The sequence below is a fragment of the Nipponia nippon genome, unplaced genomic scaffold, assembly GCF_047370975.1.
Source record: "Nipponia nippon isolate SJK-2023a ecotype South Korea unplaced genomic scaffold, ASM4737097v1 scaffold_2, whole genome shotgun sequence".
In the NCBI taxonomy this organism is placed as follows: domain Eukaryota; kingdom Metazoa; phylum Chordata; class Aves; order Pelecaniformes; family Threskiornithidae; genus Nipponia; species Nipponia nippon.
The window spans coordinates 40,811,182-40,836,241 of NW_028262336.1; the positions used below are offsets into that span (position 1 = coordinate 40,811,182).

General features: G+C 33.1%; 1 protein-coding gene across 8 annotated transcripts in view; it reads left to right on the top strand.

Moving 5' to 3' along the window:
* The window catches only part of DMD (dystrophin), a 1,304,666-nt gene that overhangs the window by 625,793 nt on the left and 653,813 nt on the right, over nt 1-25,060 (top strand). For 7 of the 8 annotated variants that reach the window (XM_087759563.1, XM_087759562.1, XM_087759568.1 and 4 more), the window contains 6 exons: nt 512-640; nt 2,219-2,389; nt 5,986-6,108; nt 7,598-7,735; nt 9,684-9,836; nt 10,774-10,956. In XM_087759563.1, coding sequence (XP_087615689.1) covers nt 512-640; nt 2,219-2,389; nt 5,986-6,108; nt 7,598-7,735; nt 9,684-9,836; nt 10,774-10,956 — 897 coding nt within the window. Of the gene's footprint in view, nt 1-511; nt 641-2,192; nt 2,390-5,985; nt 6,109-7,597; nt 7,736-9,683; nt 9,837-10,773; nt 10,957-25,060 lie in introns of those variants that run through there. The other variant, XM_087759570.1, reaches the window with a different exon arrangement.

Genomic DNA, 25,060 nt, shown 5'->3' on the forward strand with positions numbered 1-25,060 from the left:
TTTTTAAAAAGCAGAGTCTTAAAGTCAAGAAGTTAGGTGAAATGCAAATAAAAGGTTTATATACAAAGTTCGCATTCTTGATTGTAACTTTGCAAGTGCATTTGTTTCCACCTTAGTTTCAATCAACTTAGTGGCTTTCCAAAATGAGTTCTGTAACTGGTTCTCAGGAAACCCTTCTTTCCACCTCCAGCAGGTCTGGCTGTCAGCTTCCTCTTCCTCTCAGCAGCCTGGCTGAGCTGCAGACACCTGTGTCTTGCTGTGACTGTGTCACCCTCCTGCCTGTCACTTTGGAAGCTTCTCTCTCTTCTAGAATGTCTTTTTAAAGAAACAATATATAAAGTGTGAGCAAACAAATAACAGATTCTATCCTTCACAAAACAAGCAGTTACTGTATAAAATAAACAATTTAATTTCACAATGTGTGCATGTTTGCCACAGTTGGCGTAATTACGGCTATTATTTCAGTTCTGATTACTTTTTTGTGTGCAGTATTTACCTTTTCCACATACAGGAATATCAAAAGCACATGGAGGCTTTTGATCAGAATGTAGCTAATGTCACAACTTGGATGTACCGTGCTGAAATACTGTTGGATGAATCTGATAAACAAAAGCCCCAGCAAAAAGAGGAAATTCTTAAGGTAAAAAAATGTGATTTTCTGGAAAGCATTAATTTTATTCTAAAAAGGAATGTTTCAAAACTAGCATATTTTGAAAGGTATCACAAATTGATTAACATTCTTTTTTTCTGTGATAAAGCTACTCTCTGGCAGCTTGTAGATTACTTAATAAATTTGCACTGCCTTGCAAAAGTTAAATCCTTGCAGAAATAAAACCAGATATGTTATTGTAAGTCTTGGGGACTTCCTGGTGAGTAGAACAGCAGCTTATTAAACCTGTATTTGCTGCAAAATACTCCTTAAACACATCTAGTTGAACAAAATCCTTTTTTTCTGTGTTCTTCATTTGTAATTGCTTTTCTGTTTTTCTGTGATACTTTTCTGATATCTATGGTATCTGCTTTTGATATCTCTGTCGTATGATTGTTTTATTTCTATAAACACTGTTTGCATTGATGCCAGAAGAACACCACAGACGAGAATATTATATGGTGAACTAGCTGTATAATAATGGGTTAGTGTATTGATCAGAAGGTTTTATTTGGCCCATTGCATCATTTGACTGATGAAAAATTAACTTGCAAGATGGATGTGAATTTTAAAGTATCTCATTTAAAATACCTTCTTTGTTAAGACTAAACAACTTCAAATTGTTATCTTTATGGATTTTTTTTCCTTCTGAAATCCGTGTGAAGTTTTACTTTGTATTGAACTCCATGGTCAGTACATACTATCTGAGGAACAGCTGGCAAATCAAAATCAGAATTGTATCACTGGCACTGGCATAATGATACCATTTACTAAAGCAAAACTTTACAAATTCCAAGGCAGAGCATAAATCAATGCCTCATTGATCTCAGCAGGATTACAGGACAGACTTTTGTAGTTGAATGAGCAATTTTGCCACCATCAGGTACAACATACAATTATTTTTGCCATCAATATAGGTATATATATTTGTGTTGTAGAAAGGCATTCAGTACAGACAGTGAAATGTAATTCTTAATGACCCACTGTGTTTATGATTCCTGAATGCCTGGCTATCTTTTTTGACTTCTGCCCATACTGGGATCTACTGTTAAGATTACTGTTGCAGAGGAAGAAGGTATTTGCCCTCAGTTTTTTGTAATTTGTGATAGAGTTATAGAAAAAATTCCCACTGTTTTTCATCCAGTCATTTTTCCCTGCCTCAGCTACAGGCGTGAACAGAAATGAAAGCAACAACTACATCCAGTTCCATAATACATGAATTAGCAGCTCTTCTTAGCTTTAGGAACATAAAATAATTTAGTGTATTCTGAAATATGCTAAGGACTGTATTGTTGCAGATAAGAACCTGCCTAGAAATAATGTTCACCATTGATTTCCTCTAGGAGATATTAAAACAGACGTGTAGATACATTCCTGCTATAAATTTGAGGGATATGAGTGGGAATGTTATCTAATGTATTTCTACTGGATTTACACACTCATGCATAATTATCTGAATTTGCTTTGTGGTTTTGCTCCCTATTCCTTTGCACACTCTCTCTCTCTCTCTTTCTCTCTCTTTGCATTTATTACTAACTTCAAGCCCTGTCTCTTGCTCACGGACTGTAGCGCTTAAAGGCTGAGCTGAATGATATGCGTCCAAAGGTGGACTCTGTGCGTGACCAGGCAGTAGACTTGATGACAAACCACGGAGATCACTGCAGGAAAATAATAGAGCCTAAACTGTCAGAGCTCAACCAGCGATTTGCAACTATATCGCAAAGAATTAAGAGTGGAAAGGTAGGAAGACTTGCTTCCATAAAGAGATGCATACAAAATGGTATTTATATGAGGTGTACAATTGCAACTACATAGCAGGCTGCAGTTTCTCCAAAACCTAAGCTTTTGAAGGAAAAAAATATAGATCCTAAGAATATATTTTTTTTAAAGTGTGAAAGTTTGGTTTTTTTGCCATTAAGGTCTTGTTTCACTGTGTCACAAGTAGAAGTATTCACTGACTTTATATGAGCATAACAATGATTACTTCAATTACTTACAAAGATTGAGCAAAATCTGATAACCAGTAAGATTCTTAACCTTCTCAAAGTATGAGTAGCCTTTTTTTGATACAGATTGGTTTGGGGGGGGCTAATTTTTCATTAAATGCACCCAGTCTTTTCCTATGAGTCTGTGACTCACCAAGGTTGGAGATATACATAGATAGATAGATATACACAAATTGTATCAATTATATTTCAGCTACTCATCTGTACAACTAGTTTGACTACTGAATATGAATTCAATACAGATTAGGTAATTTTTAGTTGTGCCTTATGCCCTTCATTGGAATGAGGGAGGGTGTAAGCCACCTACTTTCTCCATTGTATTTGTTGCCATTATTACAGAGAGCTATTCGGCAGATTAAAGCAGGCAGCCGTGCAGGTCGGTATATAGGATAATGGGAATGCATGGATCCCGATCTTAACTGGTTTTGCTGGCTAGTGTAATAACACTGGAAATGAATGCACAGAGGATCAGTTGCACAGCAGGAAATAAGCTTTGCAAAAAGCATAAACAAAGAGACATGGTTTTCATTGGTTTTTTGGGGTTTATGCAGGGCTCAATACCCTGTGTAACCAGTATATTCTTTGCGGATATTTGAGTTTATTTAGGTTTCATTTCTGGAACAGAAAGGAATATGTCCTATGAATAAAGGCCATCTTTTTCTTTTCCTATTCGCCATCAGTAGTACTTCAGCCATTCCAGTGTGCTTCTCGCTTACTTCTTACAGAAGTACAAACTGTAGACACAGAATATCTTGGCACAAGGCCCAAACAACTGTGTTGCGTGACATTTTTATTCGGAACGTCTGCAATCTGCAGTCTGGATTTCCTTCTCAGTTTTACCTTGCACTTCCACAACGCTGTAAGCATACAGGGCTGATGCAGCCTTTGATAGGGTTGTGTGAAATTATTACTTGTCTTAGGGAACAAAGGGACTGCCTGTCGATGCTTTATCATGGGTTAACTGTTTGCATTGCATGTTGTGGGCTCACTGAAAGAAGGGGGAAAAGATGCTTATCAAGATGAAGTGTCTTCAGAACACAGCCTGCAAATGTCTTCCACCTGGCAACCTTCTCTCTCAGGTGTTCTCCCATTTATGATTGTATAGGCAAGGTGAACTGGAATGGCAGCGCTTCACTAAGCTTTATACACTATGTATCTAGCAAGACAAGAGGAATAACTACAGCAAATAATTTTAAAAGTAAATTAGAATTTACGGGACCTCTTCCAGGACCTTGGGGAATGGGCAGCTAGGGTATAATTCACAAAGGATATCTATAGTTACAGGTATTGCATAAGATAGAGAGGCAAAAGCTTGTCTGAATTTTTGGCGCTTCTACTAACTTGCTTGTATGCATTTGGTTAAAGGACTAAATTGCTGGGTGCCTTGTTTTGTCCACCTGTATAATGCAGGTAACTGCCCTTCCCATAGTAATGATTTCAGCTTCGTGGGCTGAAAAATTATTATTCTTACAGGATGATATTATGCTTCCTAAATGTTTTGGGTTGTTTCATACTTAGGTAAAATTATTCACTCAGTGAATAACAGATTAAAAAATCAATTTGATAGTAAGCTCTCATAATCTATTTTCAATCAATTCTCATCTGGTTTCAAATTAGCTATATTTTTTCAAATACTAACAATTATCAGTACAACAGTGAAGTAAATAAGAAATGACCTGTGAAGTAAGTAAGTGGTAGTAAGTAATTGTTGTGTCCTTAATTAACAAAATGATCATAGCTTACTAAAATGAGATTTAACATTTTCAAGTGGTCTTTGAACCTCATTCAATTCTTGGAATTTCATTTAGTATTTTTCTTTCCATTTCATTTTTTGTTATTGTTTTTAGCATTTGTCAGAGATTAGTAATTTTATATTCCAATTTTATTAGTTGATTTGTCCTTTAATGAGATTTAAGTACTTTTGAAGACATCCTTCAGAATATTTGAGAATAAATTGCTGTGTAGTTTGCTATTATTTCTACCTCAGCTGAAGTGCTAGCTGAGTGTAATTCTGAGCTTCTTGGTGAAAATTTGTGGACACAGTATTATTCTCTATAAATATCATACATTATTATATTTCCATTAATGTTCATAAGTGTGCAAAATCTTTGTCATTAAAACAATCAAACAGATACAATTAAGGCATTTTTACCCTAATTCTCCCAGGTCATCTGTGGAACAGCTGAGAATAGATAATGTCCGGTCTCTCTTGTTTTAGTTGATTAACTTTGATTATTATCTTCTTCATTACAAACTTTTGCTTTATAATAAATACCAATTGTACTGGAGGTAAAAGAGAACTGATTAGAATATAATGTGCTTATGTCTTTAGCAAGAAGACAGTTGTATGTCCAAGAGTTCCTAGAACATTATAAAGCATTTATTACCTTTAAATCTAAATTTTAGGCAAGAATCATCAAGAATTTGTTGTTTGTTCTTGCATTTAAAGCTTTGAAAGAAGAAAGCTTTTTCTGTTGATCCTTTGCAATACACTTAATAAATATATTGCCTATTGTACATTAAACTATCCACAGGCACTTGGGTATCAGGTAGATAAAGGATGGTGTATTATTGTTAATAAGTGGCATTTGCTTTAAAGTTTAAAATTGAATGCTAAGCTAAAGCAGCATAATTATACTGTGATTCATTTTGGAGGAATTCTGTCTATTTTGTTTGGTTGAGGGTTTTTTGGTCCTGCATTTTTGTTGAGGCTTTTTTGAAACACAAGCTCTTTTAGTGAAGTTTTGTTGGGTGTTTTCATGTTACAAAACATTGTTAGGGGAATATCTTATACAAAGATTATCTGTCTTTTGTATAATTCACCTGGCATTTTTGCTATTCTTTGTGAGACAGCAAAGATTTCAAAACATTGAAACAAATTATCATTAAATTTTTCTCAATTGGTAGTAGTGGGTGGTTTTTCGTCTAAATGGATTGCTTGTTGCTGTGTAATTTCTGACGAACTAGATTTAGCCAAGTAGTGTCAACATTTAATTTTTTAGACAAATCATGATGTTACACTGTTTATCTGAAACTGTTCTTACACACAAATGTAAGAATATAATTTTTTTTTTTTTTTTTAGTTTTCACTCACCATAGAATTCCTATGCTTTCTTATATGGAAATTCTACTGTATTGTTAAATATCTATCTTTAATTGTATCTTTGGGTACTTTGAGTTGTATGGTGTAGATATTTTTCCACATGATGGAAAGTCTACCATTGTTTTAGCAATAGGGGGTGGAACAAATGTCTCTTTTCATTTATGTTTCTAATAAAACTATTAATTATGTGATTTAAATAAATAATCTTTGTATTTCTTCCATTTTAGCCCTTCATTCCTTTGAAGGAATTGGAGCAATTTGACTTCGATATACAAAAATTGCTTGAACCACTGGAGGTTGAAATTCAGCAGGGGGTGAATCTGAAAGAGGAGGACTTCAATAAAGATATGGTAATTTGGTTGAAATGGAAGTCTGAGTGAAGCAGGCAGGGAGATGGAAAAACCTGAGTGAAAATTAGAAACTTCCATATTTCTGTTAGGATCTTTAGATATGACTTGGAAAAAAATTTTACTGTGCTAATATATTATAAAATCAAAAGTCCCAAGTTAGCATTAACTAAAAGTTTTAGTGATAAGTTAATTGTTAATTTATAAGAAAAACATTTTTCGATCCTTGTGAAAACACTAAGCAAAACAGGAATATTATCTCGAGGTCCTATACTAGTACCAGCAATATTACAGAATAGGGAATGAATATTAAAATCTCTGTAGCAGTATAAAGACCATGAAAACTCAGAATGATGTATCTAAATGAGCAATATAGTAAAAGAAGACATTCACTAAAAACAAATGCTAGGCAATAATCATTGAAATAAATGCTACTTGCCAATTAGTTCTTAACAGATCTGACTTGACCATTTATTGTAAATAGTTTTTGTGGCTGCGGTAAGCTTTATTACTCATATTTGCTCTTTGCAAGTATTAAAACTGTTTATGCATATTAGGGGGGAAAAAAAAAGGAAAAAGAGAGGAGTAAAATACTGCTGTGCTTTGTTACTGTTGCCACTGTGGTGTGTTTTCTCCAGAGTGATTTTCAGATGGATGACATTTCTTGGCTGGGCAATAACAGAGATTCATATTTAGGACCCTCTCTTTGTGAATCCTCAGCACGATCAAATATATATTTCTTTACAAGCAATATTCTTTTCCTTTTAAGGAATTCTTCAAAGATAGCTATTTTATATCAATGCTGAAAGGAATCTTTTACAGGACTTTTTTTTCTTCTTTTTTTTTTTTATGCAGGAAAATTAAAATTTAAGGCAGTTTGTACTGCAACGGTAAATTCTAAGTGAATCAAGTTTGACAGGGCAGTTTCCACTACTTGAGCATATTTTATTCCCTTTCTTTACCTAAAAAGTTTAGTGTGGTTCAAGAGAGACACTCCCAGAAGCTGTGGCATAGATTCAACTTCTATGTAAAAGGTATTTCATGGTATCATTTTCCCTGCCAGAATAGCTGTTTTGCATTGTGATGATACATGAAATGGTCAGGAATTACATGGCCTCCTAGCATACTGACAATTTCAGGGACTATGGACAGTGATTTAGAATATTTTAGGTATTTCTATTCTTTTTGGTTTAAAATAAATTATATTTTACCTTTTTGCCTTCAATGTTTTCGTGTTATCCTGGATGCTGTGTAAAATCTAATATCAAACATCTGTAGGTTTTCAAGTGCTGTTTTACTTATACCCCTCAACTGTCTACATGTGTTGTAGAAAGCAAGTAAAAGCTGTTTGGTCTTCAGTATAGAACTGCAAGTAGCTGTTAGATGATTACTGTAGCAGAGGAAGTGTAGTTTTTATATGTCTGTATCTCCTAGTACTTAAGCAATAATTAGATTAAAGTGCCCATTATACTCATTATTTTTTTTAAATCAGAGTGAAGACGACGAGAGCACAGTGAAAGAATTGCTGCAAAGGGGCGACACGCTTCAAAAGAGAATCACAGATGAGAGAAAACGGGAGGAAATAAAGATAAAACAGCAGCTGTTGCAGACTAAACATAATGCTCTCAAGGTATAGGAGCTACAATTATAAGCACATGCTACTAAACCCATTTTTTCTTCATTTCAGGGCATAGTTCTGTTAAATTAAATAATCTTCATTACTATTTAGAGATGAGTAATTTAAAACTATTTGGCTATAAACATATATTTTCTTATATACTTCTCTTGATGCCTTGGAAAAGATATTTTAAATCTTCAGCTTAAAAAGTACTGTTTTGCCCTCAGAGTTACAACCGTGTGAATGCCAGTTGGACTACAATGATTTCTTTGATAATAATTCCTTTTTTTTAACACATTATGCGTGTTTTATGTCTCCCTAACAGCAGTCAAGAACTTAGTTAGAATCAGTTCTCACAGACTTATATTTTCAGTTGTAGAACATACTTCTGAAAATGAGTACGTTGTTTTATCCTTTAGTAAAAGATTTACATGCTCTGCTCTTTAAAATAGGGTAGGTGGTAGTACCAATAGACCTAGCAGCTAAGAGGCTGAAAACCAAAGTCACATGTCAAAATTCTGTGTTACCACACTCCTGGAGTTATAACTGTATGATACAGTTCCTAGAAAGATCCACAGTGAGACCTATTTGGACAAGCTAATAGTCGTAATTGGGAGTGTTGTCTTTCAAGGGAAAAATAAAAGTAAGGAAAGAAGGAATCTTACAGTTGGAAAGTCACCTTGGTCACCTACTTGGAGCTGTAGGCTCTGGCTACTATAGGAGAATTTTTCATCTTACTGGCAAGCAGAATTTTTCTTTCTTTTGAAAATTTTCATTAAGTTATTCTTGGCTTGGGGAAAACAACATGGTTACGTTTTATTATTACTTATTTTTAAGCAGCTTCTTTCCTTTCCTGTGTTTTTTATTCTAATTTTTACAGTTTTTCAGATCTGTGTGCATTCAGTAAAAGAGTAGCTGGAATATACCATTATTTTGTCCACATTTAAAAGAAACTTGAAATCTATCTGGTGTGTCTTTGACTGTTCCAAGTTAAATGGAAGTAGTTAATAATTTTTATGAAGGAGAAACAAGAAAAGTGTTTCTAGAACTATGCTATTGACCAGATCCTTACTGGCTGTTTTTATGGAATAGAGTGATTGATTTTCCTTTGGGTGACTCAGTTAAGGCATTGAACCTTGTCAAATAAAATTCAAGAATGGTTGAGGTAAATTCATCTGAGTATTTTTATATAAAATGTACCAGTAATTTTTTAATCTATTTCTTAATAAGAAGTTATAGTAGTGAAAATATTTTCTGAATTCTGTATGAGCAAAGTTAAACAGTTAAACCAAATGCAAATGGAGTATATTTAATAATATTTATGTGATATAAAATTACATTTTTTAACCTCCTGTTAAAGAGAGGTTTTAATGCTTTTGTAGAGCTGGGTCACAAACACAAGACATATATTATGTAAATGGTATTTAATTTAGAAAAAAGAAATCTGTCTTTGCATACATTTCTGCATTGAAATTATTTTCTTCTGAAGAGCTAGAGTTTGCATGCAGGCTAGAATTTCACAGGAGACCACAAAACACAGGAAGCCCACTTATGGCTAGGTACTAAGTGGGCTGTGTTTCCATCTGTCCAGTAAGTATTCTGAGCAGAAGTGCTTTATATAAAATATTGACATTTATGTAAGAGTCTTAACTTCTCTGAATATTGGTGACTGTCTCAGTGGTTTATTCAGCATGTGAACAACCCTGAATTAGGTAACCTCCTTTAAAAGAAAAAATAATCTGTTAAACTGATGAAAATATGTTGTGTTCAGTTATTTATATACGGTTAAACTGAAGAAAATATGCTGCGTTTAGATACTTACATACTTGATTTAAATATCAATGTTTAATTAAAGCGAATAGTGGCCTTGTGTACTTTTTTTCCTTCAGTGTGCACACATGCCAATTCATATTTTATAAGCCTTTAATGCATATTCTAATAATGTCTGCACTGTGAACAGGACTTGAGATCTCAAAGAAGAAAAAAGGCTTTAGAGATTTCTCATCAATGGTATCAGTACAAGAGGCAGGCTGATGACCTAATGACATGGCTGGATGACATTGAGAAAAAGTTAGCCAGTCTACCAGACCACAAAGATGAGCAGAAGCTAAAGGTAATGTTGTTTTGGGATGGCAATAGTAGATCTTTTTGAGTGATATTTTATTAATTTAACAGACAGCAAATGCAACAAATTTTCAAATAGATAGAGAAAGTAAGGAAAGCTAAAGTAGTTCTTTATTTCTATTTATAGTAAAAAAAACCATAATTATTTGTGTTCAAACTGACATTTCTTTGTTGTACTATATCTTGTATTTGTTTGTTATACAGAATGTTACATAAATAATTTGAAACACACTAAATAAAATTTTTTGTCAATAATATGGAAAGTGTGCAATGTATTAAGAAGATTCAAATGTTTTCTAGTAAAAATTGTAATTGATTTTATGTATCTTTGTTCCAGATGAACAAATGACTTACCAATATACGGATGACCTCTATCTCATGTTAGCACATTCATTTTCATCAGAACATATTCATATATCACTGTCAAACTCTATAGATTTATTTACATACTTGTCAAAGGTTTTCCTAGTTTATTTTGCATCGTCTTTCTTTGCTTCATTCTCTGTTGAGTTTCCCACAGAGTAAAATAGGAGTTAAGTAATACATTAAAGAGTCAAATAATGTATTTGTAAGCTGTCCAAACACTATTTGTCCTGAATATGCTGACCCTTATTGAGAACATAATTTCTCCAATTGCCCATCACAGTGTACTGACAAGAATCTGGAAGTGGAAACTGTTGGCCTTTGCTAACTAGTTTTCAGTGTGTACTAGCTGTTAGTATCTCTACAGCCAATCTCCAAGAAGGTTCTTCAATTGCAGTTAATTTTGTTTTGTTTAAATGTAAAGTAAGACATGAAATAGCTGTAAATTTTAATTGTGACAATAAAATGGAAATGGAATTTCTGACAGAAGTATTTTGCTACTTTTAAGTTGATTGATCTAGTTAGCTAACTGTCCTGGGCCCTGTATTGGTTTTGCTCACTAGGAGATTGATGGAGAATTGGAGAAGAAGAAGGAAGATCTGAATGCGGTGCACAGGCAGGCTGAACGCTTGTCTAAGGATGGGGCTGCAAAAGCAGTGGAGCCAACCCTGATACAGCTCAGCAAGCGCTGGCGCGATTTTGAGAGCAAATTTGCTCAGTTTCGAAGACTCAACTATGCACAAATTGTGAGTTGTTACTGGCAAACCCATATGTTTGCAACTGCTACTACTAACAGCATCCTACTAACAATAAGAGCTTCAGGGTCAGTGTCAACTCTTCAGATATTAATAAGAAAAACCCTATTGTCTGCAAGTGGGGGAATCTTTATATTCTAATACAATAGTTCTCTGCTTTGGTCTTAAAATTGCCCTTATGTTAAATCAGCCAATTACAAAAAAACTCAGCAATGAAAAATTCACGTTTATTTCTTTTGCCTCATTATTTTTCCATAACATTTTCCAGTTTAAAAACGTTAGTTTTCCATGCATCTAGTTTGTTCAGTGAACGTGTCAGTCAGAAAAATTGTCTTTTTCAAACTACTCATCCCATGCCAATTTTAATTGTTTTTTTATTTGTCCATAACATGTTACACCCACTTTAGGAAGAGATTAAAAAAAAATCTTATGACACTATATATACATGGCCTCTTCTTCAATGCTTGAATTCTCAAGAAGTTTTTGCAAGAAAGTGTACTTTTAAATTTGACAGGATGAAGACATAATTTTATGAACCAACTTCGTGTCTTCTGATTTTGAGTTGTTTAGTTGTATATAAAATACAATTTTTCTTACTGGTTTATACTGAATAAAAGGGAAATAAACTGTCACTATTCCAGGTTTATGACCAAAATAGGTGTTGGGTGTTACCCATTTGGAAGGTTACCAGAGATTGTTTTTTCATTTACATGGCAGTTTTTCCTTGCCATTCCTACTAGTCTGCTCATTGTCATCTGGGCTTTTGCTTTTATATGAAGAAAGATAAGACTTGCTCTCAAGGAAGTTGATGCATTATGTGCTCTTCTGTAATCTTAAAAGTGCTAGCGGTAAGGGGGTGTTTCATAAAAGTATAATTTTATTTATTTATTTTTAAATGCACCTAGATTGCAGAGGGGACATACTGACACAATAATGAAAACTTAAATACATTAAGTGTTATTTCCAATTGATATATGGTCAACTATGTTTTAAAAAAAGAAAAAAAGTTCCAAAAATCAGCAATAATGTATAACCTTTTGGTCAATACAGTCTTCTATTTAATGTACTGTGTACTGTGTATTTTTAACTTTTCTACTATTAAGTTACATAATGTATATATTAAAATAATAATTGGCATAGCTATGCAGTTAATGGAAACAATCAGAGAAACATTAACTTTGGTTTGTATGTTATTAAATCTTGTTCCATCTGATTACTCTTTTCAGATTACTATGGTTTATATTAAACTTGATGGATGTAATCAGTTGCAAATCATTTATATTGGCATGGAGCTAGAGCAGGCTTCACTTTGTCTTGTAAATGAGTCTTTTCTTATAATGAATATATTTGTTCCTTTGATAAGCAAGTAAGAAATAAGAATGTGCATGCAATTTATATAAAAACATTCTGCTGTCAATGTGCTTTTTATGTCACCTACCACCTACCATGACAGAGGATGAGTATATCCATTACAAAATTTTACTACCAAATCAATAAAACTATATATTAGCATATTTTTCTTTAAAATATGTAAGGTAGATAGAGCAGCATATGTGCTTTTGAATTGGTCAAAGAAATACAGTCATTGACTTTTTAAAGCCATGTAACCATTACATGTATTTTTATTCTTAAAATATATTATTTATATAATATATTTATATTCTTGTAATGGTTAAATTTTTAAATATTCTGAAATATTTCATGCAAGAAGTCTACTTGTTAGTATTTATCTGGAGACTGAGGACATTATTCAATGAAATTTACATGCGTACAGGATAATTACTGTATCCTTCTCATTTCTCATGAAAAATATATTTCTCTGTTGACAATGACCAAGGTGGTATTCATATGAAATATTTTAGAAGCTTTACAGAAGGTACTGAGACTGGTGAAAGGCAGTATATTTTCATGGCTCAAATCAGAGTGAGAAGTACAACTGCCTTGTTACTGTCTTAGTTTTGGCTTTGCTGAACAGTGAATTTCTCCTGAGTCCTTTTTTTTTATTTTTTAATACAGCCTAAGTACCTACCTCACAGGGATGTTGTGAGGATAAATTAATTGTTTGTGTGAGACTTCAAAATAGAAAAGAAAAATGAAAATTAAAACTGCTCACTTGAACACATGCATATACCAGCAAAAATAACTTTCACAGAGATTTTCGATGTTAATCACCAACTGAATAAAACCATATAATAAAAATACGAAAAGGAATTTATTTTTAAAGCAAAAGAAATAGAAAACTGCTGCATTTTTATTTATAATTGATGATGTATTCAATAACAGACTTATTTAACATTTGAAAGTTGTTATTATAAATCAAGGACGATTTAGTTGTACTGTATATCTTGCAATTCATTATGATTCATTGAATAAACATAGCAAGACTGCATTGAAGAACACCTTTAATTATGTGGCTTAATGACAGAATTGCATTTCTTACCTTTGTTGGACCTAATATATTTCTGATATCAAAGTGTGAAATTAGAGTATCATGCTCCTCTGGATTTTACTTTTTCCCAATATTTGTTGGAAACACCTGTCAGAAGGATATAGGAACCATAACCATACAAGAATTGATTCTCTCTAGCATGGTAGATTCTCGTAAAATTCTGATTGTCTCACAAATACCTGGCAGTAAATATCCAGCAACTAATTGACAAATATATATGGGTGTGTGTATATATATAAAAAGGAATTTTCTGTCATCACTTTTGATAATAAGGTATAATGTAGTTCTATTACCTCAAACACTGCATGTTCTGTTCAATGCCAATTTTGAGACATTATTCAATTTGGTATAGTGGGCATCTCTTTATGTGAAAATTGTCAGAGAGTAATGTGTGACATTCCATAGGGAAAAAGGTGGGTTTATTGCAATAACAGATTAAACATGATACACAAATACATCAATATAACTGCACAAAACTTAAAATGACACTGAGTGGGAAAAAGGTTTTGGAGTTCATGTTGTCTTACAAGTTTCTTCTCCCACCCAGTGTCTTTATTCATATATAGCAAAATAAACAGTCGGCAGAAAATTCAGTTTTTCAGTGGGGCAGATTTCAGATTCCTATGTTAAGAAAAGTTTAGCATTCTCCTTCATTTCTGCTAAAAAATTCTGTTTGAAATCAGTTGGTAGTAACTTCAGTTGTGAAATCTGAAGAACTTATTAAAGAGTGGAATGTTTTACCATCATGTTTTAAAGTGATTAACCACTAAATCCCACTGAAATTCATGGAAGCTTAAGATACTCTTCAAAAAACAAGCCATTAAAGTTTAATCCTCCAGCAGTATGCAATTTTTGCATATTAAAATTACATGTTTTTAAAAAAATTCATTTCAGTAAAAATTATAACATTGGACAGGTCAAGGGACATTTATTTCTAGATTATCTCTGCATTAAGTCTTGGCAGTTGCACAGTATTTTCAGAAAGGTTATCAATCCCCTTTGCTACAATCTAAACCTAAGTCTTCCAGTTACTGTTTTTCTGCAACGGTTTATGCCACTGTTCCAGAGTGATGAAAATAGTTATCTTTTGCAGAGAAAAAGCTAGATTCAGATACTTTAATTCAAATCAGGATTAAAATCAGTTATTGATATATTGAGTACTTTTAATCAAATTAGCTTTAGTTAATGCCTGGTAAATAAAAGTTTTTTGTTTGTTGATTTTTTATTTTTTTTCCCCATGGTTTCATTTCAGCAGTCTATGAGCATGTTTACATTATGGCTCAGTTTATGGAGCAGGTTGAAATTACTCTGCGTGTAGAGAGTACTGAAGGCCTCTATCATGAGAAAACTTTTTCAGATGAACACAGGTGCAGGGCCTACACTATAAATTCTTATTTCATATGTCCTATTACCATATTTTATCAAGCTATCCAACATTCTTTCTGCCATCAGATATGCTGAACTATGCTGTAAATAGTAAGCCAGAATATTTCTAGGACAGGAGGAATATTGTTCTGGCAACCTATTAAGAGCTGTGAAAATTAGGTACCTATTGATGAATATACAAACAAAAAAATAGGCTTACCTAAGTAATTTCAGTAATTCCATTGGTGCCACACACAAACATTCTATTGAAATTTATGGTCATTTTACTACTGAGATATTTGGGCCTGGATTTTGGCCATACTGGGAAAAATAATAAAGTTCATCAAATGGTAAACATCAGGAGAGACTTGTCTTTTTCATACCAATTAGACTGTGTGTTGAACAAGAATGAGTAAGGAAAATAGCTATACAAAACATGTATTTATTTCTATAAGGTAAGTGATTTAGTCTGAGCAGTTCAATAGTTATGTGCAATATGGATAAAATACCAGTACTCTTAGTACTTACTAAATAAATATCATAAGCTTCAGTTTTCCAAATAAAAGACATTGTTCTGTTTAAGATTCTATAAAGCATTCAGAAATTCAAAATACTTGTCTCCTAACTGGATGATCACTTCAGGTGAGAGAGTATGGGATCAACTTCTGGAACCAGATTAAGGAATGATCAAGTTTATATCTGAAATTCAAGAGTTCGGTTACGTTCATCCTTTTAAGGACATCTTGCAGTTTTCAGTTAATATTTCCCTGTGGAGCTCTATTTAGTTCATTTAATGAAATTTAAACTTTTTAATAGATATTTTTATATATAAAAGTATTTTCAAAAATATAAATCAAACATTGATTAAAATAAATCTGTCACAGTTAGATAAACACAGGACTTTGTGACCTAATTATCTGCCTGCATGTAAATAACATGGATACTTCAGTGGTAATGTGCTACCATTGTTTTCAATCATTGCTTTCCACAGTTTTCACAACCAACAGCATTGGAATGAAGTGATTTTCTTCTCTTATCCTTGCTTAAGTATTTCTTTGAGTAAATAACCAAGTAGTGGTTGCCAAGAAGAAGGGGCAAACTAATTCTTTGTTATTTCTGCCATGAGTGGCAGAAGAGGACAAATAAAAGAGAGAAAAGGCATTAGAAAAGCAAAAATAGGAAAATACTTACTGGACAAAAGAACTATACAGTGATGGATTAGTATCTGTTTCACCTATGCACTTTGGGTCTCTTAAGGACAGGACAGAGGTGATCCTGTGACACCATTTAACTTTTCTGACATTTACAGTGGCAGCTTTTTAAACAAATAGATTTACACAGCACAGCTAAAGACTGGGCTCTTTTGACTGTGGTCTGCAAAAGGGGTGAGGATGAATGAGAATCTTTGGGAAGAATATCACAGCTGAATATTTACACCCATTTTCTAGCATCCATCAACGTGGAAATTGCTATTATGAAATTTATTCCAAATAATTTAATTGTATTTCAAATACTTCAGTTTCATGTCTAATTTAAGGTAAGAAAGCTATGGGAAGTACACTGAAGATGAATACTGCCTGTGATATAACTGAAGAGCAGCTAGATTTATAGATGCATTTTAAAATGCACTTTACCTTCTCTGTGTCTAAAATGAATGCATACAGTGTTCTGGTAATTTAAGTGAAGGCCATCTATAGCCTTCTTTTGTAAAAGTGGACCGGTTTACTACAGTATTTTGAGTTCTTCCTTCTAAAGCTTATTTATATTCTCTCGTATTTCCTTATTAATTCTGTACAATATTCACTATCATCACAGCAAATCTGCAGTATTTTAATAAAGTTAAGTTAAAAAAATCCCGTGTTGTAGATGACAGAACTTTACAGAAAAGGTTTTTCTCTACCATTTTTCGTTATCTGTTATAAACTTTAGTGATCTGAATTATATTCTCTAATTTAACAGTGAAACTCAACATCTTTACCTCATCACATAGGAATGACAACTCTTGCTGCAACTTGGACTAAGGCTGATTGAGGATGCTGTCTTTAAATTATATGAAGCAGTTATAAGAATGTAGCCTTAGCCACATCGCAGGCTTTCCTTAGTGTTCTCTGTATGGTTGAGATGGAAACAAAACTTAGCAGCCCTTGGTTAAAGAATCACATATGATTTCAGTTTCCTCTTAATATTTTTTGGACAAAATTGAGCATTATACTCGTATAGTCTTTTCTTCCTTATAATTACCTAGCTATTTGGGAAACAAGACAGCTAATTATCATCTTATTTTCTCTTATATAGTGTATCATAATTTATTAACATAATAAATTGCATGGTGAGGAATTTGGTGTCAAAATTACTTGGCTATAGTATTGAATTAAATAATAAGGGAAAAGACCTGCTGCAGATTGATATGTCCCTAAGTGACAGTATCTTTTGAAGACATGATGCTCATCTCCTGTCTACAATTAAGGATGTCAGCATCACTCTTTTTTTTGTAATACATGCTTCTGACTATATTCATAAAGGTGCAGAAGGAAGTAAATTTGTATATGTACAGTGTGAGTGCTGAATATCTATGTATGTATATTTAATTAGTTTCCAAAACTGCTGGATTGACAGCAATTTCATTCAGATTATTTTAAAAAATCTATGCCTTGGAGCAACAAAATCAGCCTAAGTGACAAACCCTATTATTATTCTGTATGATTGCATCTCTATAAATGTAGATTAAAGTTATTTTAAGAAACAAAGCTGGAAAATAATTAGGTAATGCCTTTCAACATTTCTGGAAGGTGTCAATGTTTAAGGTTTAGGACCTTGCTCTTTTAAGCTGTTGGCATTCAACACTTATGTGGTATTTTAATGGTATTTTTAAATTATTTTCTAAATTATCTCAGCAAACAGCTAACATGTAGTTTGCATAAATATCTGGAAAGTTAGCATCGCAAATCAACAGTCAATTTCAAAATAGGTTAGTCAATTTAGACATCAGATGAACTGTATTCTAACATATCTGCGCTTTATTTAACATTAATTAGTTCCTTGGCAATCAGTCAATAGAGTTACACATTATTATTCAAGACAGCGCTAAAGCTTCATATGTAAATGCTGTCTAAGATTAGGGCCCTTCTTTAGTTTTAATAAATCAGCCATCAAATAAATTGGCATTGACTGAAGTCTGATCCTAGGAAGGCTGCCTTCCCGCATATCGTGTAGAAGCCTGTTCTGCCACTATATACATGGTTTCTTCTCTATGGCTTACCTCTGTCTGAGAAATGCAATTTTGAAATTCTATTTTGAGTAAAAAATAATCTGAAATTCCTTCCATTCTTGTGGGTACTTCCTGCTGTGTAGGTGAATGTGAGTACATAATGTTGGTTTAACAGAATCAATATACACTGTCACAACTGGACATCATGGTTACAAGGATATAGGACTGTGTAGAAGAGTTTAATCTTCTAAACTGTCAACTAGATACTTCCTTAAGTATGACATTTCCATTATAATATCTGTATATATTTTTTCAGCTGTGAAAATTATTACAAGATGAATACAAGAAATAGTTAACAACTCTATGGATTTATGTATTCTATAGTTAGCATATAAAAACTTTCAAATACATTTTGTCTACTGGAAGGTAACATGTATAAATCAATTACAAAAGTGTTTTCCAGATTAACCTTTATAAAATTCTGAATAACATTTTTAAATATATGTTGAAAACCAGCCTAGGATGTAGATTTTGCAACATGTTCTGACTTTTTCATTCCAAAATGTAACATGAGTACCTAAGTATTTACTTATTTACTGATTTCTAAAACTGAGAATGGCTGTCTCTTTTGACACACTGATAGTTAAAGGCTTATCTTCCCCCCAAAACGCTAATGACTGTACATGGCCTGAACAGTGTTTGTTGAATGGTTATGAGGTATAGTTTTTATTTTTTTAATAATTCCTTTTATAATGTTACGAATATCTGTTTAAAGTCACATGACAAAGACATACAGATTTCCTTTTACTTGTCAATTTTGAACTACTGCAATTATTGATCGAGATATGCCATCTTTATTAGAAGTAATTAACATATATACATAATTTATTTAAAACGAGACATTTTCTAAATACCAGTAGTTCCAATTAGTCAATTATGTCATAATGCTACTAGATTTTGTTTTTCTTCAGGACATGCAGCTATGGAATAAGATACACAGTGCTCTATTTTTTTCTGTTTTCCAAAAGAGCTGATTTATATCACACACAGTACAGCGTATAAGAATCTTATGTCTCAGTCTCATCATAGTCAAAATGAATTTTTTTTCTCTTTGCTTATCAAATAGATATGGAATTTGTCAGGGTTATGGAATGGAAGTTGTCAGGGTTAAAAGTTAACAGCAGAACTGCTAGAATTTCCAAGTCGTACTAGTTGTGTTAGTCTCTTATTTGCGTGAATGCTAGCAGGTCTTTAGTAAGGAGCAATGGGTAAGTTTTAAAATAAACTGCAGCTAAGTACAATATGCAGCAGTGCCTCAGCCTGAGGAGAGTCCATACCTGGAGGCAATTACTAAGCCAGAATAAAACAAAAGCACTGTTAAGCAACTGGAAAAGGGATTGCCAAATCTGTACATTTTACCACTTGACCCAGTGCATTTGCATGAGGGTGTGTGGAGCACAGAGGACTGGCTGCAGCACCAAAATGCTTTGTCACAGTTTTTAAACTGTATATTTACCTCCAGGGTGAGGAGAAGAAAGAAAAAAAAAACTGGCCAATGTAATGATGAATTACTCTGGGTTTAATGTTTAAAATTAATTATTATAGCTTTTGTCTGTATCTTTCTTTTTTTCCCTCATCTAAATATGAAAATAACACACTTAAAGAGAAAAAAAGAAAAACTGGGGGTGGAATAAGACTTCATCCAAGTCTTTGAGCCAAGCAACCACAAGTATCTATCCAATCCACCATACAGAGCTCATCAGAGTGTAGCGTGACTATCTGAGTTTTTGGGAGGTGTCCCATAACTTAAGCCGAAAAGTACAGGGAACATACCTTTTCTTACGGAGAAAATCTTTGAATGTCAATCAAGTCATGAAGGTCAAAAATAGGACAGTGGAAGTAAGTTCACGGTGGTCTATGCCTGTTGATTGATGGTTTTCAAAATCAAATCCTGCAGTTTTCTATTGCTATTCCTAGAATGTAAAATTTACTGAAATGTTTTCTAACAAATGCTATTATTAAGAATAGTTTAATTTTAATGAGCTTTGTTTCATTTTATGTATAGATAAAATAGATTCATTTTATCATTGAATAAAAACTGTTAATGCAGCATTTCTCAACCAGTAAGGTATGCCTTAGCAGTGAAGTATTGTGAAGACATAAAGCACTCTCTGTCCAAGAAAGTGCTGAAAATAATCACATTTTTAAAGTTTCAATTTTTATATGTCACCAATGAAATCAGATACAAGCATTAAAATACATGTTTTAAGTATTGCAACATGCAGGCTTTTGCAGACTGCAGTCACACATGAGTATAAAAGTCACATACATGAGAAAATATTTACATTCTTACTTGAAAATATTATTTTAAATAGATTTTAATGCTGCCAAGTGCCTTTTAAGGCCTTTCCTTCATGGAATTACATAAGCATTTTATAAAATTTTAATCCTGTAGCGAGGATTTAGGTCTCTCTGTACTTGAAAGAGATGCTTCTTTTTGTACTGATAGATAACTTTTTTGTGATTGACTAAGGTCATCCAATCTCATACTGAAAATTGCATGTTATTGGTATCATTTTTATCTACTTTCTACATATATACACACTTACAGGTAAGATATGCTAGCAATACTGTAGACATAGAATTTATTTTTCTGAATGTTAGCTGACATCATCACTCAGTTGGCATAGGAAGGGGTGAATAAAAACTTCTTTACATATAAATATGTACTTGAAAGTAGTTTTATTGATCTCTGACAGCATTTGATCATACTTTTGTGTTTTTAATTCTTTATTTGATATATTGGTGCTAACCATGGGCTAGCAAATATCCTGTAGTTTAGAGTTTGCTCTAGAAAGCAATAAACTGTCCCAAAGTTTATTGGCCTCTTTGAGGCATGTCTGCCTTTGTCCAGAAGGTGTCTGCTAGCCACTTCTTTTTTATGTATCAGCACACCTACATTTATTCCTCCATGATGACTGACTTTTTACACTCTCATATATCTTACAGCTGCTTGTAAAGAATACTTTCTCAAGCATTAGTACACTTCAGGAGGAGGCACATGTTTGTTTGTTTTTCCTGAATGCCTCATCAGGATGCTGCTAGGAGCAGTGTCAGGGTGTGTTTTGCCGCTTTACTCCTCCCATGTATTCTGTTTGTGTGAAGTTATAACTCAAAAGCACAGTGCACTAAGGGCACGGTGAGATTGGAGACCTACAGTGAGAAAGGGACCAAAAATGGAACAAGGCCTAACACAAAAAGGTTGGAGGCTTTCTGGGTGTAAACTGTTGAACAGTAAAAATGATGTTGGGATTGTTCCCTCTGCAGAAAGAGGAAAGGAAATGGATATACTGAGATGGGTGAAATGTGTTTTAACACTGAGTTTTCCACTGCTAAAAGGAAATTAACAGCATTCTTGAAGGCCAGTTAGCTCTGGCACCACCAGGTAATACTGTTCTAGATGTAGGCAATAATAATCACAGATATTTCTTTGAGGGCATGTTTGATTTTGTAGGCAAAACCTGCATTATTCCTGTGGTTCTTTTTTTTTGTTGTTTTTTTTTTTGTTTGGTTGGTTTTGTTTGGTTTTTTGCTTATTGGTCTCCTCTGTAAAGGCCAGTTTATGGATGTATTTCTTGTCTTTGTGTTGCACCTGCTAGGACTTAACTATTAATAAAATCAATTTGTCACATGCAGGTAGTCATGTTTATGTAAAGATCCTTTCCCTTAATTAAAAATATGTAACGATGGGGAAGAAAATTCAATTTACTGTTCTAGTGATGATAACACTTGGTGAAAAGGAATGCATGAAATGTTAAGCCTTACCCAAACGAAGTTATTTTTTCAGAGACTAGAAATAATTTGCATATCAGTATATTGCTGACAATCAAGTAAAAATACAAAATAAATTAATATCAATAAAAATGTATTTTGCAGAAATAACAATATAGGAAATGGCCATTTTTACCAGCATTTCCCCATCATTCTTAACAGTTTATTTGTTATGTACTATTTTAAAATATTATTTGGATTTGAGTATTTTCAAGTAACTGTCTAATGTATTCTGCCACTTTGTCAGATTCAACATATTCAAAAACATTCTTAAATGATTGTCTAAAACTATAATTTCCATTTCCTTATTTGTTTTTAATCCTTACAAAATGTTAACCTACCCTGCTTCCGATGAACCATTTTGGCATTAGCAATGACATATATTTTTATTGAATGAATATTATTTTTAATAATAGCAGTTCCCAGCTGCTACAATCTCCTTTTTTCTCATTACAGTGTTAGTATATGATTCAGTTTCAGCTATGCATTTTGAGTAAAGGTGCCTGTCCATAATATAGGGAAGGACTCTGCCCATTGTATCTTCTACTGTATGGCAATTTCAGTGAACACAGGGACAAGCCAAAAATTTTTCCCTTTCTTTGCTGATTAAAATTGTCAGTTCTGGATATGTCTATCTTCTGTTCCTTAGTGCAAGATGCCAACTTCTGCCTTGGGTTCTGTTATGCTACTTTCAGTGAGGGAAGGACAGAAGGAAACACACACCTGTGACCTATTGAAAAAGCCACTAAAGGCAAAGAAATTTAATCCTTTATTTCTAAAGTATCAGATTTCCAAGTCTTTTATTTAAATAGTATTCAGAAACTAATTAATTTGGATTGTTACTCTTTTTTTTAGAATAAGGTATTAAATAATGTTGCCAAATATGAGGGCAGGTTCTGGTAGGCCTCTTCTTTCAAATATCAATCCATTTATTTATTTATCTGTTTTTAGTACTTTACAATTTAACCAATAATATAAACATTAATGGTTTGCTTGAACTAGAAATCTCCTGAGTCATGTTTCCTGTAGAACTATACGAGTAATTGTCCAGCTGTGAGAAATATGAATGTAAAGTTTTCTGTAAACGGCAGTATGAATATATGGTTTCATACATCTCATTAACATTGATGCTAGTTACATGTTACACATATTTTGAGGGATTACTAAACCATGTGTGTCATACAAGGTTCAGTCCTGTCTTCAGGTTTTAATTAATTTTGCCTTGAAGAGTGCTTTTATATGAATTCTTTGTAGCAGTGTTTGAAAGATACCCAATTTTGGCACTACTATAAATAAGCATGATATCCATGAAGTGCTCGCACGTCAGATTTCTGCTTGACTTTTTTCTGGTTTCAGGAATTATTTAGATCAAGAAGGCACAGATTTTATTTTATGTACACATGTATACATGCATGTATGTACATGTATGTGTACATGTATACATAGTTATTAGCGTAAATTTGGGTTGAAAATAATAGATTAAACTAATAAAACTTTAGAAGCTAATTATATTTTGTGTGTCATTTCACATATTCATGTGACCTCATTTTGAGTGAATAACCTTGCACATCTAGCATGCTCTTTTCATTACTGTGAATATAAATATTCTGTCTTCTCATTCAAAAAGAAAAATACAGTTATAGTTAAAATGTCCCTCATGTGCGTCTAAAGTTCTTTGCTGCATGTAGAAGTGTCACAGTGTAGTCCTGAGGAATGAAAATATATTGCTGCATGCCTCAGTGGCCTTTTGAGAATCTCCCATTTTCTAGTCAACTAGGACAGCTTATTCTTTAGGTTTACTGGGGTAAACTGTTATTTTTGCAAAGCGTATGATTCATGAAACATATGGGGAGCAAACACATTTTTTTTTAAGCCATTTATTTTAAATAATAAAAATGATAGCAGTGATATGGTAATTAGAGAGGTTTCAGTGTTAGCAGATGTACTGAGAAAGTCATTTAGTGAGAAAAGTGTAAGCAAAGCAATTAAATCTACATAAGAAATACACCAGAATAACACAAGTCTACAGTTAACTTTATGGGCTTTACATGTGGTACACATACATCTTCTAGAGTGCATGTATGCATATTTTAAGACTCTACAGAAAATTGAAGAACCAGATGACTCAGCCTGGTAACTGAGGAGAGAAACATGTCATGAAAGGATGGACAGGGCAAATAGATAAATTAAAATGAGACACCTTGCTGAGGTAGTATGTGCAAGATAATATTTACATTTGTTTTCTTTTACACACTGTGTAGCTAACTAATGATATTATTTTCTTCAGGGCCATTGATCCATTGTCTTTCACACATATGGCTCCAAAATTCATTATCTGTATTAGGACTGGGGCATCTAAATAATACGATTTTTTGAAAGAAAGTTTACCAGCAATTGCTTGTAAAATTTCTTTGAGGTCCTCAATAAATAAAGTTTATATTTTTGGGAAGACAGACATCAAGCACAATGGATCTTGGTCCCACACTAGAAATCCTCCGTGCTGTGACAAAACAAATAAATAATAACTTATGCTTATGAAATCACAATTTATATCTTTTAATTTTTGCCTTTTCTAATGGAGATGCAGGTGATCATATATTTGGAGTTTAGTTAAAAGAATCAATTACAGTTCTCCCTGCTCCAAAGAACACTTTTGGTATTATTTTTTATCTATGATACATAAACACATCAAATCAGAAATGTAGAGAATTTATATAAACAGTCACTATTTTGTCACCTTATATGTCAGTATATTTCCAAATGCCATAGACCATCTGTCTATTTTCTTGGAACCAAAACATTCTGGGATTTCTTTACACTTGGTGTATGCATGTGCTTTCAGAATAGGGTGTCTATTTCCTATTTGTCCAGATTAAAAAAAAAAAAAAAAAATCTTCATTTTCTGAAGAGGTGCATTGCTGGGATTTCTTTTAGAAAAATGAATGCATTAAAGACCTTTCAAATCATGAAATTCCCGATTGTACTTTCTAGTTTAAAGAGAAAGGTTTTAGTATAGTGTTGAAAGTGCTGAGTTGACCTAGTTGTTTTGTGTTGCATGTTATTTAAGAAATTGTGTCTATTGCACAAGTCATTATTTTACTTGACACCTTGAAATTATTTAGTATTTTAGGCCTAGCATGCATGGAATGTCTATAATGAAGGACAGGTTCTTAAGTAGGTGTGATGATTTAAAATGAAAGGGCTAGCACTAAAATCTCAGTAACACTGTAATCTCAGAGTAC